A 27,345-nucleotide genomic window follows, 5' to 3' on the forward strand; every position below is an offset into this window, starting at 1 on the left:
GGGTGGAGAGAAATCGAACATTCTGGAGAGGTGGGTGCAAGAGGTTAGGGGTTGCTGGTTGGGCAAGTTGCAAGGAACAAACAGGGCTAACATCTAGGAAGACTGCACCTGGAGCACATAGTACCACTGCACTTTTTGTCTTTCATCGATTTGGGCTCTAGAAGCAGGACAGCTAATCCCACCCTGTGCCAATATCACTATACTATAACATGGATAGCATCATATTCTAATAAATCAGCTTGGAAAACAAAGCTCAGTTGACAGTGAGTTGTTATAAAAAGTTGCAGGCATTGCAAATTCAGAACTTGCCACCATATTGGAGGGCTAGCTCAGAGTTGGGTGGCAAGGTGATAGTCTCGGCACCCTTGAAAACCTGCCCAATTTTTATGTTGGCAAAGCAAAGAATAAATGTCAGGAATTCTAACATGGAGTTCAGGCTTGCACTTAAGTATGGAAGCTTATACCTAGTGCTGGGTGTTTGGCCATTGGACTTCATTCCAGCACAAAGTTGAAAGGATATGGTAAAGAGTGACTATGTAATACAATGCTTCTGTTCAGTCATCTCACCCTGCTACTGTTCAAAATCAGGCCTCAGAAAATCAAATATTTTAGCCCAACAATATCTTGGCAGTTTTAGGCAAATAATAGTGTTGCCTGGCTAATGTTTGCCAGTTGCAAAAGAAACATGATAAAAATATTAAGTGATTATTTGTTTGTAACAGTGGTGTTCTCTGAAGTGGGTACCAGGAAGGTTTCTTATGTTGTTATGGGAGAGGTGTGATGGCAATGAAAATGTTTTTTAATATGGTTCCTTTCTAAGCAGGCCAGTAACTTTCTGACAGCTGATGACTTTGTGATTTACTGCCATAAAGAAACAATAGTATGGGCTTCACTTTAGCCAGGATGTGGTTTTGACATGCAACTTGAACCTTCTTGGGGCTGATGTACAATAACTGAATTAGGAGGCAAGAGAGGTATCAGAGATTCCAGAAGACCATGTCAACTGTACCAGTAATTAATTTACTGAAGGCAGTGGTTTCAACAAGCAAATAATCTTAACATCAGTGACATTATGGGCATCTATCAATGAAGTAGAACAAAGTAGATCCAGATCTCACCCATTACCATTTGGCACCTATTACTCCAGGGTCTCGAATAAAAAATTGTGGATTGTGGAAGAACTTTTAAAAAGTGGACCAGATTTTATGAATGAGATCAAAGTTTTAGCTTTACCTGCACATTCCATTCCTTCATAAAAATCAGACTGGTAAATATCTGAACAGTTTCCAAATATATTGAGCTCAGCCCAGCGTAGGATGCTTACTCTGTCCTCTAAAAATACAAGAACACAAGTGACACATCACTCATGATGTATGTTATTCAAGCTACTTAACATTATCATTTGTATTGCAAAGCTGATTAATTATGCTCCAGCAGGAAGTTCGCCCATGAGAAAGCCCAGGAAAATGTGTTTTGTAGAATTTTCAAGACACATTTAATCAACTTAATTAATTTTCCATACAACTCAGGTTCTTACAGGTGCATTTAAAATTATTAGTATTTCTCCAAAGAGAACTTTCCCACAATCTTCAAAATGGAAATCATCAAATCTTAGCAAATCAACAGAGTTAGTTCCAATCCAATATTGGAAGAAGCCTAGCAACTACTTCTTTGAGCTGCTGATGTCAGAATCCTTCTCTGAATTGGTCAAGACTGAATTGGACCGTTCACAACCTTGGCATTTTTGACCCTGAGCTGAGATTCTGACTCTTTATTCTCTCCAACTTCAAAACCCCAGATCATCTTCAGTAAGGCATTCAACAAGGTTCCCCGTGGCAGACTGGTTAGCAAGGTTAGATCTCATGGAATACAGGGAGAACTAGCCATTTGGATACAGAACTGGCTCTAAGTAGGAGACAGAGGGTGGTGGTGGAGGGTTGTTTTTCAGATTGGAGTGCCACAAGGATTTGGATGTGAACATAAGAGGTACAGTTAGTAAGTTGCAGATGACACCAAAATTAGAGTTGTAGTGGACAGCGAAGAAGATTGCCTGTGATTACAATGTGAACTTGTTCAGATGGGACAATGGGCTGAGAAGTGGCAGATGGATTTTAATTTAGATAATTTAGATAGTTTAGATAAATGCGAGGTGCTGCATTTTGGGAAAGCAAATCTTAGCAGGATTTATACACTTAATAGTAAGGTCCTAGGGAGTGTTGCTGAACAAAGAGACCTTGGAGTGCAGGTTCATAGCTCCTTGAAAGCGGAGTCGCAGGTAGATAGGATAGTGAAGAAAGCGTTTGGTATGCTTTCCTTTATTGGCCAGAGTATTGAGTACAGGAGTTGGGAGGTCATGTTGCGGCTGTACAGGATATTGGTTAGGCCACTGTTGGAATATTGCATGCAATTCTGGTCTCCTTCCTATCAGAATGATGTTGTGAAACTTGAAAGGGTTCAGAAAGGATTTACAAGGATATTGCCAGGGTTGGTGGATTCGAGCTGTAGGGAGAGGTTAAATTGGCTCGGGCTGTTTTCCCTGGAGCGTCGGAGGCTGAGGGGTGACCTTATAGAGGTTTATAAAATCATGAGCTTAAATAGACAAGGTCTTTTCCCTTGAGTGCGGGAGTCCAGATCTAGAGGACATAAGTTTAGAGTGAGAGGGGAAAGATATAAAAGAAACCTAAGGGGCAACGTTTTCACGCAGAGGGTGGTGCATGTGTGGAATGGGCTGCCAGAGGAAGTGGTGGAGGCTGGTACAATTGCAACATTTAAGTGGCATTTGGATGGGTATATGAATAGGAAGGGTTTGGAGGGATATGGGCCGGGTGCTGGCAGGTAGGACTAGATTGGGTTGGGGCACCTGGTCAGCATGGACGGGTTGGACAGAAGGGTCTGTTTCCATGCTGTACATCTCTATGATTCTATGATCTTATTCAACTTCCATAACTTTGTCCATCTCCACATCACGTCAACTCATAGGCCACTGAAACCCTCATCCAAGCCTGTGCTATCTCCAGGTTTGACTGTTCCAATGCTCTCCTGGTAACTTTTCCACCCTGAAATATTCATATATTTGAGCTAATCCAAAAATTGAGTATAGAAGTTGGGCCATCACATTACAGCTGGATGAGACTTTGGTAAGGCCACGTTTGGAGTACTGCCATGCCATAAGAAAGATGTTATTAAACCGGAAAGGATGCAAAAAAAATGTACAAGGATTTTGCTGAAACTGGAATGTTTAAGTTATAATAAGAGGCTGGTTAGGCTGGGACTGTTTCCCTGAAGTAGAGGGTTGACCTTGTAGAGGTGTATGCAATCATGAGGGACATAGATAAGGTGAATAACCAGGATCTTTTCGCCAAGGAAGGGGATTCCAAAACTGGAAGGCATAGGTTTAAGTAAGAGGGGAAATATTTAAAAGTTCCTGAAGGACAACCTTTTCATACAGAGAGTGGTGCATATGTGGAATGATATGCCAGAGGAAATGATAGAGGTGTCTACAATTACAATATTAAAAGACATTCACATAGGCACGTGGACAGGAAAGGTTTAGAGCGATATGGGGACAAAATGAGGAAAATGGAACCTGTTCAGTTTAGGAAACCTGGTTGGATGAATTGGCTGAAGAAGATGTTGCTGTGCTGAATGACTTTATGATTCTTTAACTTGGTTTTCTATGAATTAACTCACATCAAGTCCAGTTAACCCATCATTCCTGTGAATACTAAACTATATTAGTCTCATTCTAACAATGTTTCAATTTTAAAATTTGTATGATTATTTCAAATCCTTCTTTGGTCCTGTCCCTACCCACCTCCATAAGCTTCTTATGTCCTATAGCACTCCAAAAGATCTCTGCCCTCCTAAAATTCACTTCACAATTGTTAGGCATAACTTCATTGCACAGGCCTGAAATTCTACAATTCTTAAACCTGCCCCAGTATTTCTCCTTTAAGAATTTCCTTGAAACCTTCTACTTTGACTAAACATTGAGTTGCATAGTATTATCTCTCGATATGTTAGTTGTTCCCATGAAACACCTTGAGATACTTTACAATGTTAAAGCTTAGTATCAGTGCAAAAGATGTGTCTTTCACATTAGAAAGACATAGGTTGCCATGACTATTTTTAAAATTCTAATTCTGAATACATTATTAAACTCTGCTGCTCTTGTATTTGGGAACACATTACTAGTGAGTGTAAAAGGGAATATTTGCTTCCCCCCACCCCCGGCTAATCTGTTTACCACTGGATTCTTTGGATGTTCATTATCTTCCCAGCATTTACTGAGAAAATAAACCACGTAGGAAGTGGGGCTGGAGAGATGTGGGAAAGTACGGTTCAGGTGAGTAGTCACTGTTTTGCATTCAGAAAACAGAGCGCATTTCCCGGAGGTCCTACAACATTTACTGACAGGATCTGATGAAAAGATTTTAGTTCTATTCCTGGTAGGGCCAACCATATTGAGAAGCCAAATGGCACAAGGCCAGAGCCAGGAAGTGCAGAAGAGGAAGGATGTGCTTGAAGAGGATGGAGAATGGGAAGGATAAAGGGTTGGAAAAGGAGGTCAGAGGCTGGAGGCATGCAAAGTGGGAAGATTGGAGGGTGGAATATGAAGCTAATCAGGTCTAGCTGTTAACAGGAAATAGGAAAAGCCAGGTAGGGAGAATGGAAAGGCTGGACGGTTGGTCAGAAGGGTGAGTAGGAGATTTGAATAGCCGAAGGGGGAGGGGTTCTTTAAAGGTACTAAATAAATACATATTATTTTTGGTATTAAGGCAGTTAGCCTCATTAAAATACACATCCGTGGAACCAGAAGAGGCTGGGTTTGGCCCAGGTCAGATTTTGGGTTAAGTTTTTTTTAACGTCTAACCCAATCCAAACACAGCAAATTTAAAAATTCCATCCAGTGATATGGGAAGTAAGTTGAATTTCATTTAGTGTGGGAGCTTAACATGCATGATTGTGGGCTGCATTAGTTTGGGGGAGAAAGAAGTAGAAACTAATGCACAAGATATTATCATGCCAGTTTAAAGACTTTCTGTCTGTATGAGATTCATTCATGAAGGCTGTGTGTGTGTTTCCAATCGTTAGAAAGTGGATATATATGTTAGAAAGATACGTACTAGAATGGATGTGAGTGCTTACAGGTTTGGTGTATGCGCACATGTGCATGTATGCATACAGCAGATACGTGTGCTGATTAGCATGTGTCTTATGTGTATTTATATGTACGTGTTTCCATACTGTTATATTAGAAAGTGCATGCTGGGTGGCTTAACATAAAGGCAAATGGCAGAAATGATAAAAGGACACAATGGGAAGAGGTACAAAGAATCCATGATTAACAAAAATCATAAACCCAGCTCTGACATAATATTTTTTTCTTCTAAGCTTTGGGCTTTTAAATACAACAGACAATCTTACTCTACACTCACAAAATGACCTGAAAAGCTTCAATTTTTCACACTTGTTTGTAGATTAAGCAGCATCAAAACTTTGACCTGCAATGTGGAGCAGTAGAGCTATGGTAACCCACAGCCCTCCGTACACTCCGTGTTTCATTGATGCATGTTTTGAGATATGTCGGAGGATAATTACTGCTAGGGTTGGAAAGAGGGCACCATTTTCCAAAACTACATAAGGGAAAGCTGAAGAATTGAGAGAAAATAAATTTCTCGACTAGAACTTCAAAAATGTGAGTGAGTTACTTTTTGTTGGAACAGGAAATTTAGATCCTAGTTTAAAGACATTGCACTATTACAATGTTAACTTTAAAAGTAAAATCTTTACAGAGACAGAATATTCTTATCATGTAACTCTGTATTGACAAGCTTACCTCGTGCCTGACCCCAACCAGATATTATGCAAGTTTTCTTGGGTCTGAATAGATACTCAGACCAGGGAACACAGACAGGTTGGACATCATGACTCAGTGGAATACATTCCTTGTCTAAAAAAACGTGCTTCACTTTTATCAAGGCAATATCATTTTGATACGTTTTAGCATTGTAGTCATGATGGATAATGATTTTTTCAACTGGTAAAATTTCTTCATTATCTGCAATATCTCTTTTATTGTGCTTTGCAATTCTAACCACATAGTCAGACATGTGGTAGAGCCTGGAATAAGGACAAAAGAAATTAATAAAAATAATTTCTGCAATGTATTTCCATTTTTTTTCAGATATTATAGCAGCAATGCAAATTATGAAAATGTAAATGATATTTGTGGCACAGCTTACATTTTATAGACAAACTGTATGGAAAATTACAGGCAGAGAACTCTGTTCACTTAGTGAGATTTATGTTGGTTTCCTGGGCCAGACAGATAGCCTCTAGTTTCTACCTGTTCTGCCCTTTTGCCATTCTTCAATGATACCAATGAAACATGCTGTGTACGTCAAGCACATAACATCCCGTGGTGGTGTCTGCCCCTGGGGAATTGGCATAGTCTGCTTAGTGCAGCTGGTGCAAAACAAACATATTTCACCCCATAGTCCATAAGCAGCAGGTTTGTTTCTCAGGTAACTAATAAATCAATTAACTGTATCGATGCTGGAAAACTACGGCATGCACAACTGTTTGGAGAAAATTGCAGACACCCAAACTAGAAGTAGAACAACTAATAATTTTTTTTTTATGTGGAATGATAATATATGGGACTTGGAGTATTTGAAAAGACAAAGTGTGGATTTTAATGTTGACAATGGGGTCTTGCCTGCTAGTTGGAAAAACCAGACACCTCTGTTGGTGAAGACCTTCCAGAGTTTGGCCAACAGTGGGTCTTCCCAGGGATTTCATATCCTGACAACTCTCTACTGCTATTCAACACAAGTGGGAATAGTGGAAGGTATTGGTAATGTTACCAACAGAGGCCTGAGGCACAGCAGGACCCAGACCACAGTTGATTGCAGATGGAGTTTGCAGGAAGGCTACCACTGACTAGATCTTTGGGACATTGAGAAAAAAGCACAAGGCGGCACAAGTCAATGGGCACTATGCAGGGTGTCCAGTCCTGACATAAGCCCTCCGACACCACTCTCTACCCTGGAGCACGTAGTTTGCTGTTTTGGTTTCCTGAATTGCAGTTCTTCTGTTGGTCACTGGTTGGATACCTGCAGTGGTGGGATGAGGCCCTTAATAACACACTTAAGGACTTCAATTAACATCTAATGTGAGACTGTCCACCCTGGAATTAACCAAGCAAATGTGGGCTGGTGGTACCCCTCCCATACCTTGCAGCCTGATTAAATACCACATTGCAAACCTGCCACAGACAAGAGTGTCAATAAATTCCATCCAGAGTTTCTCTGGGTAAATTACTATTTCTGAATTCTTACTGCCTTATGTTAAAAAGCAAATCCTTTACATCAAAAGACTTGGAATAAGTACTGGTTCTCAGATATTTGGAATTAACTTTTCATTTTGAAGCCATTGTTGATTTATGCAGGAGGGAGGTGTTGTGGGTGAACTCACCACAAGTTACCTTTAATTTGGCTGCTTATTCAGAAATCTCACAGGCAATCAAGTACTAAAACAATGATTTCAACGTTATTGCATGTAGCAACCAAAATAAGACCCCTCAAGTAAGCAAGTTAAACCTCACAACCCAACTTGGCTATTACCTGATTAATATTGTCAGGATTCTGCTGAAAGTGTCTGTCTCTGAATGTCCAGGGTTCAATCCTTGAGCAGTGTTGTTTTTCGAAGTTCTGCTCTTGAATTGTTCTGTTGTTGGATTTTTATACAGTTTTCTCTCTTCCAAGTTTGTGATGTGACATTATTAATGATTCAATAGATTCTTTCATCCCTAACATTGAGTACTTTCCTGGAGACCTCTAGTCAGTAGCTTTCCTTTTTACCAGAAGTAGGCCCCCTGTTCCTTGTTACATTCGGGGTTAGCTATCTGTTAAAAACACAGCTCTTCCTTTACTTCAGAACCTTCATTCTGAACACAGATTTAATTGCCCATTTGTCATGATGCAGCAGGCTATCTTGCAGTTGTTATCTCCTGTTTCTCAGGAGATAACAACTGCATTCTTTCCAACAATGGTTAATTCACATATTGTTTTTAATTTAACAGTTTTCCCTTGCCCTTTTCATCTTGAGAAACAGTTTATTCTGGAAAGAGTTATTGCTGATTCTTTCAATCCATTAAAGTTGTAAAGTTTATATTATTACAGAAGGAGTCGAAGATTTGAGATTATGGAAAACAGAGCAGAGGAAAGCTTGCGTACTGGGTTTGCACTACAGAATTATATTATCCTAATAACTGGAACTCATATTCATTTCCCAAACAGAAAAATATAGATCACTCCTTGTGGAGATGGAATCCCACCTTCATGTTGGAAATACCCTCCATCATTAGCACTTTCACCATGCTAATGCAACAGACTTTGAACAGATCTGGCAACTCAATACTGGGCATCTTTGAGGTGCTGTGAGCCATCAACAGAAGCAGAATTGTACTCCCACACAATGTGTAACCTCATGGCCCAGTATATCCCACAGTCAACAATTATTATCAAGCCGGAGGTTCAACCCTGGTTCAATGGACAATGCAGGAGGGCACACCAGGTGCAGAACCAGGCATACCTGAAGATGAGGTGATAACCTGGTGAAGCCATCAAAAAAGGGCTACTTGCATGTCAAACAGCATAAGCAGCAAGTGATAGACAGAGTTAAGTGATACCACAACCAACGGACCAGATCTAAGCTTTCTGATCCTGCCACATCCAGTCGTGAATGGTGGTGGACAATTAAACAACTCACTGAGGAAGGAGGCTTCACAAATATCCCCATCCTCAATGATGGGGGAGCCCAGCACATCAGTGCAAAAGATAAAGCTGAATCATTTGCAACAATCTTCAGCCAGAAGTACCAAATGGACGATCCATCTTAGCTCCTCTAGTGTTCCCCAGCATTACCAATACCAGTCTTCAGCCAATTCAATTCACTCTACATGATATCAAGAAATTACTGGAAGCACTGGGTATGACATAGGCCATGGGCACTTGTAACATTCTGACAGTAGTACTGAAGATTTGTGCTCCAGAACTTGCTACTCCCCTTTGTCAAGCCATTTCTGTACAGTTTCTAACACTGGTATCTACCTGACAATGTGGAAAATTGCCCAGATATGTCCTATATATAAAAGGCAGGGCAAATCCAACCTGGCCAGTTACTGCCCCATGAGTCCACTGTCAATCATCAGTAAAGGGATGGAAGGTGTCATCAACAGTGCTAGATTAGATTAGATTCCCTACAGTATGGATACAGGCCCTTTGGCCCAACAAGTCCATACCGAGCCTCCAAATAGCAACCCACACAGGCTCATTCCCTTACTGTATATTTACCCTTGACTAATGTGCCTAATGGGCAATTTAGTATGGCCAATTCACCTCACCTGCATATCTTTGCACTGTGGGAGGAAACCAGAGCACCCAGAGGAAACCCACGCAGACACGGGGAGAATGTGCAAACTCCACATAGACAGTCACCGAGGCAGGAATCAAACCTGCGTCCCTGTGGTTGTGAGACAGTAGTACTAACGACTGAGCCACTGTGCCGCCCCAAGCTATCACACAAAATCAGCTCAGCAATAACCTGCTCAGTGATGCCTAGTTTGGGTTCTGCCAGGGCCACTCAGCTGCTGACCTCATTACAGTTTTGGTTCAAATATGGACAAAAGAGCTCAATTCCAGAGGTGAGTTGAGGGTGACAACTCTTGATATCAAGGCCACATTCAACTAACTGTGGCATTGAGGAGCCCTAGCAAAACTGGAATCAATGGGTATCAATGGGAAACTCTCCACTGGATGGAGTCATACCTTGTACACAGGAAGATGGTTGTGGTTGTTACAGTTCCGCCATCTCAGCTCCAGGACATCTCTGCAGGATTTCTTTGGGGGTACTGTCCTAGGCCTAACCGTCTTCAGCTGCTTCATCAACAACCTTCCCTCCATCATAAAGTCAGAAGTGGGGATGTTTGCTGATGATTGCACAATATCCTGTGCCATTTGTGATTCCATTATTACTGAAGCTATCTATGTTAAAATGCGGACAATATCCAGGCTTGTGTTGATAAGGAGCAACAGGTCAGGCAGCATCCAAGGAGCAGGAGAATCAACGTTTCGGGCATGAGCCCTTCTTCAGGAATTCTAGGAGAAAGTGAGGACTGCAGACGCTGGAGATCAGAGCTAAAAATGTATTGCTGGAAAAGCGCAGCAGGTCAGGCAGCATCCAAGGAGCAGGAGAATCAACGTGCCCGAAACGTCGATTCTCCTGCTCCTTGGATCTGCCTGACCTGCTACGCTTTTCCAGCAACACATTTTCAGCTCTGATCTCCATCATCTGCAGTCCTCACTTTCTCCTTGATAAAGAGCAAGTAAATTATTGAGCCACACAATAATCAGTAAGAGACACTCAAACCAACACTCCTTGTCGTTCAATGGCATTACCATGTCTGAATCCCCCATTATCAACATCCTTGGTTACTGTTGACCAGAAACTCAACTGGACTCACCACATAAACACAATGGTGACAAAAACAGGCCAGAGGCTTAGGAATACTGTGACAAGTAACTCATCTCCCAACTCCCCAAAGCTTAACCACCATCTGAAAGACACAAGTGAGGAGTGTGATGGAATACCACCCACTTACCCGATAGGTGCATCTCCAATAACACTCAAGAAGCCTGACACCATCCAGGACAAAGCAGCCTGCTTGATTGGAACCGTATCCACAAATATCCACTCCCTCTATCATTGACATGTAGAAGTCACAGTGTGTATTGTCTACAATACGCACTGCAGAAATTCACCAAAGATCCTTGGACCTTCCAAACCCATGACCATTTCCATCTAGAAGGACAAGGGCACCACATACATGGGAACACCACCACCTGTAAGATCTCCTCCAAGCCACTCACCATCCTGACTTCGAAATATACTGCCATTCCTTCACTGTCATTGGTTCAAAGTCCTGGAATGCCCTTCCTAAGGGCATTGTGAGTCAACCTACAGCACATAAACTACAGCAGTTCAAGAAGACAGCTCACCACAAGAACAACTAGGAACGAGCAGTAAATGCTGGCCAGTCAGTGATGCTGACGTCCCATGGATGAAAAAAAAATGCTATTTTGGCCAATTATGTGGAACTAGGTACCATGCCCAAAAATGCTTGAAATGTATTTGATTGAATGTTGGTCACATGTTATGTGTGTCCTTGGTCGATATGTAAAATTTTGGGTCTGTTGCATATGTACCTATTTTAGGAACATTTCTTGGACCGTCCTTAAACAGTTTGAGAATAAAGGAAAGTAAGATTAGCTCATTGCACCCAGGTGTTCTGCAGAATGGGCAGAACCCTCCCAATGCGCACTGAGCGCGCACACACTGATTTTTTTAAATTGAAGTTGAGAAGAATGAGGGAACATTCACTACAGGTTTTTAAAATTGTGAAAAGTTTTAACACTGTAAATAGGAAAAACTATGATGCCTGGTTGGGGAATCAGAGAATAGTTGATAAAATTTCAGAATTATCACCAAGGGAATGAAGCAAAACATTTTACACAGTATTTTGTTTTTTTAACAAAGGGTTATTCAATCAATCACAAGGCAATCAAAGACAGGAATCATTGTACAGTTTAAGGGAAAATTGGATAAAAAATTGAAACAAAGTGAGACATAAGATTATTGGATGAATGTGGGCAATGAAATAATTTTCTGATTGCTCCAGGAAGGACAGAGCATAAGTGATGGTTTCCTTCTGATTAGAAATGGCGTGGAGAGTCTGCTGTCATTAAAGACAGATGGACAACTGAATACAGCTATTAAGAAGGCTGAAAAAAGTTCAGTTTTATAATTAGAGGTAACCAGTACTAAGCAAAGATCTAATATTGAATTTGGATGGCATGTTACACAAAGGAGATGTCACCCAATGAGAAGAAATGAGTCTAACGTACTTTGAAAAAATGCTGAGAGTGTAAATCTTAGATCCTACTGAAGACCTTAGATTATCTCATCTTGTATTTTATGAAGAGATAGCGATTCTCAGCAAATACCTTAAACAATGTGCAGCTGTCAAAATCCAGCAACCACCAATGAAGACTCCACCACAGTTCAACCTTGTGTTGTCATAAACTGCTATTTGCCAAGGAAATTGTCCCTTTAGAAAGAAAAGAAAGCATAATTGCCTCACAATAATAACAGTACATTTCGAGAAAGAACAATATAAAATATACCCATTATTCAAACTCACCTGTTTCAAAGAAAAGACAATATCTACAAAATGGATCATTTTCAAACAAAATTAGACATTTTAGACATGAATCTCCATGCAAATTTCCCTGTCTTTCAATTATTACAGTATTAATTTCTCTTTGAACTTTATAAATCATACACTTGAGTGACAGTGGAAAATCTTATATAAATCCTTTTGAGTTGGTAGTGAAGGCACAGAAAGTGATCATGTCATTTTTCTGTAAGACTATTGCCTCTGAGTGGCTAAATGTATCTTTCTTTCACTTTGGTCTATTTTTTCAAAAGAAGGAAATTAAGGTCAATGGCTATTTGTACTCTACTAAAATGACTATAAGAATGATGTTGTCTTCATTGCATAGCAGCTTGTTTATAGCTGGAACCTGTTGGGCGCTGCATTTTTACAACTTGCTCCCGAGGGCAGTGCATTGTCCCTCCCATGTCCCAGTAGTATGGTTGCTCTGAGGAAGAAGACAGGTGTCTGGCATACGCTGCTATGCTTAGAAATGGCAGTATCAGGCCGGTAACTGGCCTCCAGAGGGCAAAATTCCACTAGACTCTGCATTCACGTCCTTACTGGCCTAAAGAAAGCAATCAGATCCTGATATCTCTGAACTACAGCAGGATGTATGAGTCTGGAGGTCCTTGTCCTGACCTACAGCTTGTGTTTCCATGGAGGTGGGGGTATTGATTGGTCACTATCTGGGTTGATGATCTGAGGTGTGTAATGAAATCAAAGCTTTCCTGATGTTATAGTAGGGAACTTCAGAATTACGTCTGTCAGAAGAGGTTTGGTGTCTGAGCTCAGAAACTGTACATAATTGTGACCTTTTTCAAACTATCTCTTTTAAGTGAGCATAGATATATTCTGGGTCTCCCTTCTTGAAGAGTATAGACAGCCTTCTTCTCATCCTCCACCATGAGTGGATATAGTTATGCAGTAGTCATTGTCACTAGGCTAGTAATCCAGAAAGCTGGTGCTCAAATTCTGCTTCTGAAGTTCAAATTCCATATAGTTTTTAATAAAATGGAAAATCAAAACACTGGTATCAGTAAAAATGATCCGGAGTTTGCCAATTGTCAGAACATCATTTGTTGACCAAAATCAGTTAGGGAAGGATATCTGCTAAATCCGGCCTGTATGTGACTCCAGTCCTGCCTTTTTATTGCTCCTTGAGGTATCCAGAAGATTATATTAAACTAGTGTAGGCCAACAATGTGTGGACTATGTAAATTCCTTGTTGGCAAGGCCCACTCACTTCCCAAGAATCAATTTTGAAAAAGTTCAGAAAGGGGATTATCATGACCTATTCAGATTTCTTTGTCTTCCTCGTGCTCAGTGAAACATCACCTGCCTAACTATCCAGTCCTTCCTTATATGGAAGAGTATCCAAAATGGGTCTTTGAAGTAAGAAAACTTGAAGCTAGGATTGTGTTTGAGGAGGCTTTTGTGGAACAGGTCAGTGAGAACTCCTGGGTGATTGAGTCCAACTTACTGCCTTTGTCTCTTTTTACTTAATTTTCCTTTTGACCTTCTTCATTAGCATAATTCAAAGCAGGCTGTTGAGTTTTGTTTTCCAGCCACTGCCCTCGCACAGATGGATTTGCAGGGATGGAAAGTGTGAGCTGTGAATTGGTGGAGAAGAATGGAGATTTGAGGCTGTATTGAGCCTCATTAGTATGCTTGGGTTACAGCAATAATATTCAGTAACTAGCCAGGTAACTGGCAATGTGCCACTGAAGTTGTCATCTCCAACAACAAGGCCTGAGCTCTTCCTCATCAGTTCAATGACTTTCCTCATAGGAAATAAAAGACTTCTCAGGATCCCCTGGACATTATGCATCATTTTGTCCTGCAACAAAATTGAGTAAACTGTGGTCAATCAATCAGGTGAACAGCAGTTGAAAACTGGGGAGAATGAATCAATAAATTCTTAGTCCCAGCTTTTAAAAATAAAGCAAGAATGTTTTAAGTCTTGCATGTAAGTAGTTGTTAGGAGAGAAGGTTGCCCATGATGCATGGTGCTGAGTTTGAGGCACACAACCCCATTGTGATAGGCTGGTTCTTCAACTGTTGCTTTTGGTAGGTGAAAGCATTACTGTATCCAATGTGGACAATAAGTAAAGGGAGATAATTTACTTTGTTGGCTTGCCTACTCTGGGCAGTCATTTCTTTCAGAATTCTAGTGGGGTGTATATGTTGACAATCAATGGCACTTTCTGGAGGTGATACAATTGACATTCCTGACATGTTTTCTGCCACAAATGTATAGCACTCTGAGAATCTTGACTTGCAGTTTGAATTGTGTCATCTCCTCCTTCATATGCGTGCCTGGCCTTTTGAAAAATTATTGCTGAGAAATGTAGTCAAGGTAGCCAGCAGTCAAGTGAGTGAGCCAAGCAATGTTCCTCACCAATGAGGTTTACCTCCCATGTGGTCATATCTATCCTTATAAAGGTTTCTAATTTCCATAAGAGTTCAATACATGCACTCATTTTACAAATAATTAATGTCGGTCATTTGTCCAATAACTACTATAGAGAGACGACCCAGGTATCCTTAAGGATTCTTCCACAGGGTTTTGGTGAGGTGAACATAATTTTTTTTTACACTAGGGTGAAAGCAGCACAGCACCACTCTGTGGAATAAGCTATTTCATTCACCAGACATAAGTCCTGTCAAAATACTGTACCACATTTGTGAACTTATGAAAAGTACAAGAGCTGATCACAGGAAAAACCAAAAGAACTGCGGGTGCTGGAAACTAGAAACAAAAACATAAATTGCTGGAAAATCTCAGCAGATTTGGCAGCGTCTGTGGAGAGAATGCAGAGTTAATGTTTCGGGTCCAGTGACCCTTCTTCAGAGTATAGTTTCTGTTCAAAGGCACTGCTAGAGATATGCATTAGCACTGAGCTTGTTCAAAATGCAAAATCAGCACCTTAGCATTAACTATGGTGGGTAGCCTATCTTTGCACAGAACTCTGCCATATTGGATCAGGCTACCCTGTAGGCATTCAGGAAGCATGCTGCAAGTCAAAATGTTCATTGCCTAGAAGCAGCACTGACCCAGAGTGTCCCTCATTGCCTCAGTTCTCAGGAGAATATATCATGGAAGAGTGCTTCACCTTAACCATTTTTCCCATTGCTAATCTTGTAATTCTTACCAGCACCATTGTCCTCCTTCAATAATAATGCCAAATCCAAAATAGAAACAAGATCATCCAACAGCACATTGGTATTAAATTAGTTAAATAAAAGAATGAATAGCTCTTGTTAATGCTTGTTATCTTAGAAATCCTGCTAAGTATTTTCTCAATGATTATACTAAGAGAGGAGGGCTCTTCTGGTGCAGTGGTAGTACCCTTACCTCTGGGTCAGGTGCCCACAGTTCAAGTTCGACTAGCCCTAAAATATGAAATGATATCTGTGGGAGATTAGAAATGTTGTTTTTGCAGATGGGTGAGGGGGTATAGTGGGGGGAAGGGAAGGGGAACATTATACAAACGGTAGCGGAATTCTTGTAGCATGTAGCATGTAGCATACTTAAGGCTAAGACTTTAATGAATACAGAGGGTCTTTTAAAGAAAATAGTTTTAAGCTAGGAAATAACTTTAAAGTGTTATAGTTGACCACAAAAAAAGCAGCAGGGGCATTTCACAATAAAGCTTATAGTATGATAAGAGAAACTGGATACAAGAACAAGCTGTAACAAACAAGGAACAAAGAATGCAGACAAGGACAGCAGGATGGCCAGATAAGAAAATAACTAACATATCGGCTTATGATAGGATGGGAAAAGGGAGGCGTGATTCCGCAACTTGTAAATTGAATAAGAAAGCTAACATGCTCTGTTTTGGTGTGCATTTCTGCTTGATTGCAGAAGCGTCTGGTCCTTGCAAGGCTGTAATAAATTGTTCTTGTTTCCAAGGCTTTGTTTCAGGCTGATTGATTTGTGAGTGAGTTCTGTTTCTCACAATATCCAAATAGTAATATCAAAAATGTACCATAAAGAATGAAGATATTTCCAATGGCTGTGGAGGTAAACTCAAGCAGCTAAGTGTTGGGGAACTAGTTGCAGGCTGTGAAACTTCCTGCTTGCTGTGGCAGCCTGACTCAAACGACTGTCCAAAACTAACGAGGTAAGTGTGGTCCATCTGTATGGGTGTTTGGTGTACCATCCTCCTGATAGAGGACAGCAAGTTGTTCTACCCTGAGTTAAGATCACCTTACAGTTTTGCACAAGTATAGAGAACATTCTAAAATGCTGCTGTCAACATTGGGTCCGACAGACAAATGTCCACTGGATTGTAGTTCTGTGGTAATTATTATGAAGGTGTAGAGGTATACTGTAGAAAGTTGAAGGACTTAGCAAGCACACAGAGTGCTGGATAATTTACAATGTAACATTTGATCCAGCAGCTAGCAGTAGCTGGATTGCCACGAGACAAAAAGAAAATTCAAATTCGGCAAATGAAATTAAATCATGCCCCAAGATACTAAACTCCAATCAAGTTTGAATTTGGTATTTTGACAATATTAAGACGTGAAATGATCTGATGCTTTGGGATATAAAAATTAAACAAATTGAACAGTTGGAGGAGAGCTGCAAAGCCACCAACATATGTGTCTCTATGACTCTATATAAGGCTACCTGTAGAATAGCTTTCTTAATGTGTGCTGGAGAATTTACAATGTAACATTTGACCCAGCAGCTAACAGTACCTGGGTTGCTATGGGACAGAACAAAACACATTCAAATTCAGCCAATCAGTTTATATCATTCCCAAACTCCAATTCCAATCAAGTTTGAATTTGGTATTTTGACAATATTAGGACCAATGAAATGATCCAATGCTTTGGGGTTCAATTAAACAAATTGAATGGTTGGAGAACTGCCACGCCACCAATATATCCAGACTGACTGAGAATAGCTCCCTTAAAGATACCTTTATCTAGCAACGACCTGTGAAACAGAAACCCAAAGAAGAAGAAGAAGACAGAGGAACATACAAAGAAGATTTGATAGCTGGCTGGTTTTGAAATTTGAATTTTTTGATAAATCTTAATTGGGAGTTTTATTGGCCCAGTATGGTAGAGGGGGAAGTAAAAGATAGGTTAGAGAAAGGAATTGTAAATAGGTGTTAATTAATTGTTCTTTGTTAGACGTAAAGAATAAAGTTCTTACTTTTTTTTGTACTTTAAATCGTGACTTTGGGGATTGTTTTTGGCCTCAAATTTTAACAGGTTACTGCACGGGGTGAATCTTTTCTGTGTTGCTGGTTTAAATTAGTGGGTCGGGGAGGGGGGGTGGTTACTCCATGTCATAAAATAATAATAATTACAAATATGGAAATTATCTGCACTTCTCCATGATAATGATCAATGTTATCATATTTTTTTAACTACCCACTTGGTCAATGTTGTTCAGAATGGGTTCTATATGTTTTTAATACATCGTGGAACGAGACATCGCGATGTATTAAGACGTTCACAGAATCACAGAGAAATGATGGTGCAGAAGGATTCCATTGTGCCCATTGTTCCTGTACCAACTCTATTATCTAGAGCCAATCTCGTGTCTTTTCCCTATTTCCCTGTCCAACATTACTATCCAAAAAAACTACAATGTCCTCTTCAGTACCTCAATTGAATTTGCTCCACCATACTTCCAAGTGGTGTATTCCATACCCAAACAACTCACTGTGTGAAGAAGATTTTTCTTATATAGAGTCATAGAGACACGCAGGATGGAAACAGACCCTTTGATAAACTCGTCCATGTTGACCAGATATCCTAAACTGATCTGGTCCCATTTGCCAGCATTTGGCATATATGCCACTAAACCCTTCCTATTCAGGGAATCCCTACATTGTGGAAGCAGGCCTTTTGGCCCATCAAGTCCATACTGACCCTCTGAAGGACATCCCAACCAGACCCACCCCACTACCTCAGTGTTTAGCACTGCTGCCTCACAGCGCCAGGGATCTGGGTTCAATTACAACCTTGGATGACTGCGTGGAATTGTACCTTCTCCCCTTGTCTGCGTGGGTTTTCTCCGGGTGCTCTGGTTTCCTCCCACAATCCAAAGATATGCAGGTTAGGTGAATTGGCCATGCTAAATTGCCCATAGTGTTCAGGGATGTGTAGGTTAGGGGGATAATGTAGAGTAATAGGGGAATGGGTCTGGGTGGGATACTCTTTAGAGGGTCAGTATGGATCTGCTGGGCCAAAGAGCTTGTTTCCATACTGTAGGGGTTCTATGATTCACTACCCTATCCCTGTAGCCCTGCATTTCCCATGGCTAACCCCCTAGCCTAGACACTTTAGCACAGCCAATCCAACTAGCCAACATATCTTTGGACACATCATCCTTGCTTTATTTGAACATTGCTTTAAATCCATGCCCTTCCAATTTTGTTTCTTTTACACACCCACTCACTTTTCGCAAACCTGCACACATGTTCTCCATCCAATATACCTATCATATGCTCATTTTTCTTGATTTATATTCAGGGCCTGGTTCTAGGATATCACTGGGGTCTCTGCAAATGAGTATGCCCCTCAGCAAGCTGACGTTTGTGGTACTGTCTCTTTCAGCCCAAATACCAATAACACTCGTGTCTGGTAATTCACAACATGAAGCCTCCTTTCTAACAACAGTGTTGATTTGAAAATATTAAACTAGTTTTGTATTCCAGAGATTGTTTTTTTAGTTGAATTCAAATTTCACCAGCTGCCATACTGGGATTTGAACTCATGTCCCCTTGAGCAAACAAATGGACATTAAGGGTTGCAGCAGTTGTGAGTGTGAGAATGTGAGGTGAAGAAGATGGATTAATTGTGGTGCAATGATTACAGAGAGTGAAGGGAAGCACAGAGGGGACAACTATGAGACTCCAGTTAAGGATGTGAGTAGAGTGTAAGAGGATAGTGCTAGCTCTTGTTAGCTCTGGTGGGATCATTGAAGTTTCAAGTTTGTAGTCTTAGCCTGTGAACTCGGCTCTTCAGTATCCTTGAGGAGAAAGTGAGGACTGCAGATGCTGGAGATCAGAAGCCTGATATCTCTCCCAATATTCCTGAAGAAGGGCTCATGCCCGAAACGTCGATTCTCCTGCTCCTTGGATGCTGCCTGACCTGCTGCGCTTTTCCAGCAACATATTTTCAGCTCTTCAGTATCCTTGTCCTACTGGATGGAGAAAGTGAGGACTGCAGATGCTGGAGATCAGAGTTGAAGAGTCTGGTGCTGGAAAAGCACAGCAGGAATTCCTAATGAAGACCTTGTGCTTGAAACATCGACTCTCCTGCTCCTTGGATGCTGCCTGCCTGCTTTTCCAGCCCCACACTCTTGTCCTACTAGTTGCAGAGGAGATGCCTGGAGGACAATGCTAAGAAACATTGGGAGAGATATCAGGCTGCTGACCCATTCTCAAGTTTTTTACAGTATTGTACAGAGTTAAAATCTACTCATGTTCTTAAAAAGCAAAAAGTCAGTTAAACTTCATTAAATAAGAAATATAAACTTACTTGTAAAGCTTCTTCACCTCCTACAAGCCTTTTAGTTCTCTTCGAGGTGTGTGTGTCTCTAGTAACATTTGAAATCCCACAGGATATTTTAGTAAGTGATGACTTGAGCAGTATTCTTTCTAAAGGTAATGTGAAATGCACATTGTGTTTATCAACCTTGTAATGCACCAGGTTCAAGCCAGTTTACATAGATCATTGTTTTTCAACACTGGCAGAAATAAATTGGAGAGAAGTCCCCTAATCAATGGAGATAACTTTGACATTGACCAGCATTTAATGGTAGTACCAAATTAACAGCATATCTTATATCTTCCCTGTTCCTTATTTAATCCCTGTTGTAAGCTGATCAGTCCATGGGAAAAATCTGATGATTGAAAATGAACTGTAGCCCACAAGATTTCATGTATACTGCTACTGGAGAATGGAAATCAGTTCCTTTGCTTTTCAAGATACACATTTTTACTATACATAGTGGAAGGTTCATGCAGGCAAGAATTGCTAACAGTATCTAGCTCATCTAGGCCAATGGATTGTAAGCTCCCAGCGGCTGTCTATCTGCCTTGTCCCAAGTGGCCCTCTGCTGCAAGAGAACAAAACCATTAAAGATTATACTAGAAACAACCTCAGGGCATATGAACTGGTGAGATTGACGTGGCATGAGATTGTACATTAACTTGAATTATGGACCAAACCTTTCTTGTCTCTATTAATCAACAAAGCCCAAAGATCACTGCAAGCAGGGTTTATGTTTCACTCTCAAGAACTGCAGCAGTACTGAAATGATTTTACATTTCATTTACAGTTATGTTTTGTTTATTCAGATAATAGGAAAATTACCTCGATTGGTTTCTAAGATGGTAATTGGACATACTAGAGTAAACCTATTGTTTCTCATTCAGTTATTCTTTTGCAATTTTGCCCCCTCTCTGCTAATAATTAAGGCTTGTGCTATGGTGGAAAAGGTGCAAGTCATTCTCTGATACCACCTAAAAGTCACCATCTTTATCTGAGGTCTAGTAAGTAAATGCCATCACCTATCCACTGTGGGAAGCTCAATCTATTTCTCATTTAATATCAAGCTAAGTCCAAGAACTTTGTGCAGCAGAATTTTCCCTCCTTGGTGAGGTCGTGAGCAGTGGTGAAGAAGATGAAGCAATGCATTGAGATGTAAAAAATCAGATTCTCATGTTGAGAGAAGTGTTTGCATCAAACCGTAAATGGCAATATCAGAACCTAGCCATCAAGCAACAATTACTTTATTCCCATGCCTTGACCTCACATTAAAACCCCAACTTTTACCTTATAGCCACTTCTAATTCTCTGTTCCTTCATTGAGAAACTCGAGTGCATAAATTCCCCACATATTAATCAGAGCAATTATCTGGCACATGCAGCTTATCTTGGCCTTTGACCAAGTGCTTCTTCACACCCCCATCCCTATCTGCTCCACAGCTACCTCCTTTGTTCACACCAGTTGGCATTGGCAAACCACCAAACACCCTATATCACCATGCCTTCTTTCAGTCCAACTGGGAGTTTAATCTTAGACACTTTGGAGTTTAGACCATAAAGCTATAATACATAGGAGTGGAAGTAAGGCCATTTGGCCCATTGCGTCCACTCCGTCATTTAATCATGGCTGATGGGCATTTCAACTCCACTTACCCGCACTCTCCTTGTTTAGGGTCACATATGACTTGTATGTTTCTACCAGTTTTGGTTTGCAAACGGGGACACCAGATGCATCTTATGGCATTTAGCTTGCTCTCTTAGCATTCACACACACCACCACTCATTTAGATTCTTCTCAGCCCCCATCTACTTCACATTGCTTTCCTATTGAACTACCCGACTTCAGCACTGGCTTGCAGCCTTTTTATGGCCCATATTGCTTTCTCAGTGCACAGGGTCTTTAATGCGCACTTACTAACTGACAGCTTGCTTGCATTGCTATTTCAGTGCAGAAGCAGAGGCAGGCAGCTTCTGCCCATGGGAATCACTGAAGAGTCAACGGGGTGCACAAGTTACTGTATGCCACAGCTCTAGCTCAATGACAGATCAACAGCATTGGCCAGCAGAATACGCAGCTAAAGCAATTAATTGTGGGAAGATTGTGTGCTGGGTAAATGTCACTGGACTAGAGACCTAGTTTAATGCAATGCAGACACAGGTTCAAATCCCACCACACCAGCTTGTGGAATTTGAATCCAGTTAATATGTCCTGATTATTAGGCTGGTTTCAGTGATGGTGAGCAAGAAACTCCATCTGTTTCACTGATGCCCTTTAGGAAAGAAAGATGCCATTCTTACCTACACGTGACCTCAGGCCTACAGCAACTTGGTTGATTCTTTAAAAATCTGTTCTTTGAGATGCTGTAGAAAATCACTCAGTTCAAGGGCATGTAGGAATGAGCAACAAATGCTGGCCTTGCTAGCTGTATTTTACAGGCTGTATTTCAAGCCTTGTAAACCACATGTGAGAGCCAAATGGAGAGGGGGGGTAGGGGAAGCAGCAGTCTTTAGTGTAGTGAAGGGGTTTACAGTCAGTCAAAGAGCTCATCTGATTATACAACAGGAGTTTGGCCAGACACCAGGGATTTCTGTCCTTGCAGATTAGTCCTGCAAATCAATTCAAACAGTCCGGGGGGTACAGGCAGTTCAGTTGATGTGTAGTTAAGACATCAGTCCTGGGAGTAAATCTTAGTCACTCCTGACAAGTCAGTCTCTGGTTGGGGTGGGGAGGGGGGGGTGGTCATGGCAAGTCTCGGATTTGCTCAATAACGTTCAGCGGGCCTATTGGGAGCAGTCTGGGGAGTTCAAGGGAAAGTGGGCAACTTGAGTCTAGGGATGAACTTCATTGTATATTGGGTTGCTGCAGATATGGTGATAGTGACGGGGTAATTATAGATAGCAGGGTGGACCTCAGTGAATAGGAAGGGACTGGGACGGTGTTCAGACAGATCACAGTTCTCTGGCCTCAATATCGGAAGAGCATAGAGCCAACAGGAGCATGGGAATTTCCAAAGCCACGGCTTCTGGGTGTTAAGTGGGAACATTAGTTCTAATGTAAAGGGCTCAATGAAAATAGAGGGAGTTTAAAATTTATCAGGGACATGGGGACAGCAAGAGCAAAGAGAATGTGAGTGACGGCCTCAAGCTTCATGACCATTATATTGTGTGCACTAATTGCATCTTTAGCATGTCAGATAAGCAACTGTAACAAGAATGAGGCCAGAATGTCCCATTCCCCAGTGACATTCCATAGCAAGCACTGTACTTTCAGAGAGAAGAATGCTGGTTCACATTATTTACAATCATATCATCGTCTGAACTGCACACACTGTGCAACTGTTGGGCAGGGGGGGTGAATACTGGTCACAAGTAATGTTGACTATATCACTGGTCCTTGCAATATGAAAAGCAATGTCTGTGTGGAGCAAAAGTGACCCCAAAAGAGGCACAACACAATCATCTAATACAAGACCTCATAAGGTGCACAGGGGCATAGAAGTGATTCCCCTTTAACCTGAACCTTAAGTGTAATGCAAGATGTCTTACAAGGATGATGGGTACTAGGAGGAGAAGGGTTTATTATGCATGCAGCACTTAACACTGTATTTATCTATTTGCCACATGACTGACAGAGCACTTGTCGAAATAAGGTCCAATGTCAAAATAAGTCATTTTATGTCACTTTGTGTTGGAGTGCTCCATGTCCCACTGTAGAGAGGACTATGTTCAGTTATCATTTGTGAGTGATGTGAATGCTGATTGCCCACATTAATAAGAAGCCTATTCTGTTTCCTCTGTTGCCCACCCAGAGGGGCAGTGTCAGTGCGACTGAAGAGCCCAGGCACAGCAGCAGGTTTGCTGTGATGCAACAAAGGCTCTCAGAAATGGAGGAGGAACAGATGGTCCAGCAAACGCAGGAGCAGCAGCTCCCCCCAGCCGCTGGGCGACAGAATCAATGTGAGCATCGTGATGTTCACTCACAGCTGAAGGATTCTTCACAAGGTACAGGAGGGTCAGAATCTTTCATCCGCAATGTGGTTTTCTCCAGGTGAGTGGGGTGCATTGACACTGAGGATGTCCTGGGACACTGTCATTGATCTGTGTCAACTGCTGGGATAGAACCTGCGATCTGAAGGAGCAAATAGCCATCCTATCCCAGTGACAGCCAACCTGTTTCAAACTTTTTTACAACTGGGTCCCTCCAGGCAGTCAATGGAGATCTGTCTGGAGGCATCATAGGAGTGTGGTGGATACTTCATTATTGTAGTGATTGTACAAGAAAATTCACTAGACACTCACAGAGAAAACTTTTTTCATGAAACTCAACAAATTGACACATTACCAAAATTTAGTAAGGTTCAGACCAATCTGTTTGGATGAGAAGAAAATTATCAAAGTCCTGGATGTCTCAGTCTCAAGGTGTTTGACAAAGTGAGAGATCATAAATGACAAACAAAGCTGCAAATACTTCAGAAGAAAACTAAAATAACATTCTCTCCAAAAAAAAAGTCTTAACTTACCTTTATTATAATCTTTGGGTTTATTTGTTCCTTTATAAAAACAAAGACACATTGAAAGATATTAATCATAATGACAACCATTTCCAGTAATATCATTAACACTATCATCCAGGGATCCACAGCTTCACACAAATAAATACACATTGACTACAATGCTAATTTATAAACAGATGGAAATATTCAAATGCAATTTTCAAGTATGTACATGACCAATTGATTAATTCATATGTTGAGATCCCTATAAAAGAGATTATATTAATGAAAGAATCCAAATATACCATGGTATGAAATATTATTGATTTTCAAAAGAAGTAAAATTAACTTGAATGAGTGAAAGTGTTGAGATGCTTATTAAAATATTTGTGATACTTCATGTTTTGAGAGAATATTGATGATTCAGAGAGATCCATTGATTGGAACATCTGTGCATCTTAGAATACATATTGAAATATATTGCTTTAAATCCTTCAGCCGAACAATGCAATAATAATTCGGTGCTCACTAGGTCTGGCTTCTCGTACGTCATTGATTTCCATTGTCCCATCTCCTTAACCCTCTCAGCTTCTCTATCTTTGACATCACTTTTAGTATGTTCCTTAAAATCTATTTCCTTTAATCAGGTTTTGGTGTCAAATGTGTCAAATATCATTCCCTGAAAGTGCCCAACTGATTATTTTCCAAAGTTCGATAGAGTCAGGATAAGTTCCTGCAGATTGGAGGGTGGCTAATGTTGTACCACTTTTTAAGAAAGGAGCGAGAGAGAAAGCAGGAAATTATAGATGAGTTAGTCTGACCTCAGTGGTGGGAAAGATGCTGGAGTCAATTATAAAGGATGCAGTAATAGGATAGGTCAGAGTCAGCATGGATTTATGAAGGGGAAATCATGCTTGATTAATCTTCTAGACTTTTTTGAGGATGTAACTCTGAAGATGGACAAGGGAGATCCAGTGGATGTAGTGTACTTGGACTTTCAGAAAGCCTTTGATAAAGTCCCACATAGGAGGTTAGTGAGCAAAATTAGGGTGCATGGTATTGGGGGCAAAGTACTGACTTGGATTGAAAATTGGTTGGCTAATGGCAGGCGGTGACCAGTGGGGTACCGCAGGGATCAGTGCTGGGACCGCAGCTTTTTACAATATATATTAATGATATGGAAGATGGTATTAATAGTAACATTAGCAAATTTGCTGATGATACAAAGCTGGGTGGTAGGGTGAAATGTGAGGAGGATGTTAGGAGATTAAAGGGTTACCTGGACAGGTTAGGTGAGTGGACAGATGCATGGCAGATGCAGTTTAATGTGGATAAATGTATGGTTATCCACTTTGGTGGCAAGAACAGGAAGGCATATTACTACCTAAATGGAGTCAAGTTAGGTAAAGGGGCAGTACAAAGAGATCTGGGTGTTCTTGTACACCAGTCAATGAAGGTAAGCATGCAGGTACAGCAGGTAGTGAAGAAAGCTAATAGCATGCTGGCCTTCATAACAATAAGGATTGAGTATAGAAGCAAAGAGGTTCTTCTGCAGCTGTACAGGGCCCTGGTGAGACGGCACCTGGAATATTAAGTGCATTTCTGGTCTCCAAATTTGAGGAAAGACATTCTGGCTATTGAGGGAGTGCAGCATAGATTCACAAGGTCAATTCCTAAGAATGGCGGGACTATCTTATGTTGAAAGATTGGAGCGACTGGGCTTGTATACCCTTGAGTTTAGAAGACTGAGTGGGGATCTGATTGAGATGTATAAGATTATTATAGGATTGGACACTCTGGAGGCAGGAAACATGTTTCCGCTAATGGGTGAGTGTTGAACCAGAGGACACAGCTTAAAAATAAGGGGTAGGACAGAGATGAGGAGAAACATCTTCACCCAGAGAGTGGTGGGTGTGTGGAATGCTCTGGCCCAGAAGGCAGTGGAGGCCAGTCTCTGGATTCGTTTCAGAAAGAGTTGAATAGAGCTCTCAACGATAGTGGAATCCTGTTCCTGCCTTTTGGAGATAAGGCAGGAACAGGATACTGATTGAGGATGATCAGCCATGATCATAATGAATGGTGGTGCAGACTCGAAGGGCAGAATGGCCTACTCCTACACCTATTGTCTATTGCCCTATAGTGACATTTATGGACTTGTAAGGATGACTCTTTCTACTCTATTTCATCTAACTCATTACTTCTGTCTCCCTTCTTTCCCATTAAATACATTTACAATATTTTCCTTATTGTAGTAGCATTTTACATCCTAATTTGTATAAAGAAATTGCACCCGAGTTTGCTATTAGGTTCATAAGTAAGTATCTTCAATTTCTGATCTTTAGTTTTAGATTGCCATTTAAGTAGTAACATTTTCTCTACACCTACCTTGTCTAATTATTTTGTCATTTTAATAACCCCTATCAAGTCATGTCTCGGCCTTCTCTTTTAGAAGGAGAGCGCCCTGGTTTCTTCAGTTTGTCTTCAAAAACATATTCTTCCAGTTTTGAATTTTTTTTTGCATCTAGTCTTTATATGATTTTATACCCTTAACATAATATAAAGACCAGACCATTTTGTTGGAAGTGATTCTGAAAGATAGGATTTATATACATTTGGAGAGGCAAAGAATGATTGAGTACACGCACAATAAATCCGTTTACTATTGAAGGATTGCAGAAAACTGTTAGTGGTGCAGATATTATTTTGTGGTTTACAAAGTTTGTTTCAAAACCAAAATGTCTTATGTTTCGTTGACTGTCTAGGCTCTGCAAAATGTTCTGAATTGATGCTTTTTTTCTTATTCATTTCATATTTTGGTTGGTTTGGAGCCCAAATGTTCGGCACAGCATCGTGGGCTGAAGGGCCTGTACAGTTCTGTGTTCTATGTTCGCAAAAGTCAACATAGTTTTGTGTGAGGGAAATTGTGTCTTACAAACTTGATTGAGGAAGTAACATGGCAGACTAATTAATAAAGTTGGATCACATGGATTCAGGATGAGTTTGCCAATTGGATACAAAATTGGCTTAATGCCAGGAGACAGAGTGATG

General features: G+C 40.8%; 1 protein-coding gene across 4 annotated transcripts in view; it reads right to left on the reverse strand.

Annotated features, from left to right (window-relative positions):
* The window catches only part of cfi (complement factor I), a 74,040-nt gene that overhangs the window by 7,465 nt on the left and 39,230 nt on the right, over nucleotides 1–27,345 (reverse strand). For all 4 annotated transcript variants that reach the window (XM_087980718.1, XM_087980689.1, XM_087980632.1 and 1 more), the window contains 5 exons: nucleotides 24,325–24,354; nucleotides 19,793–19,911; nucleotides 12,069–12,172; nucleotides 5,840–6,123; nucleotides 1,234–1,332 (listed from right to left, as the gene is read on the reverse strand). In XM_087980718.1, coding sequence (XP_087836844.1) covers nucleotides 1,234–1,332; nucleotides 5,840–6,123; nucleotides 12,069–12,172; nucleotides 19,793–19,911; nucleotides 24,325–24,354 — 636 coding nt within the window. The remainder of the gene's footprint in view (nucleotides 1–1,233; nucleotides 1,333–5,839; nucleotides 6,124–12,068; nucleotides 12,173–19,792; nucleotides 19,912–24,324; nucleotides 24,355–27,345) is intronic.

Source organism: Chiloscyllium plagiosum, unplaced genomic scaffold (assembly GCF_037043375.1).
Source record: "Chiloscyllium plagiosum isolate Xiang-an unplaced genomic scaffold, Cpla_swu_hap1 HiC_scaffold_1, whole genome shotgun sequence".
NCBI lineage: Eukaryota > Metazoa > Chordata > Chondrichthyes > Orectolobiformes > Hemiscylliidae > Chiloscyllium > Chiloscyllium plagiosum.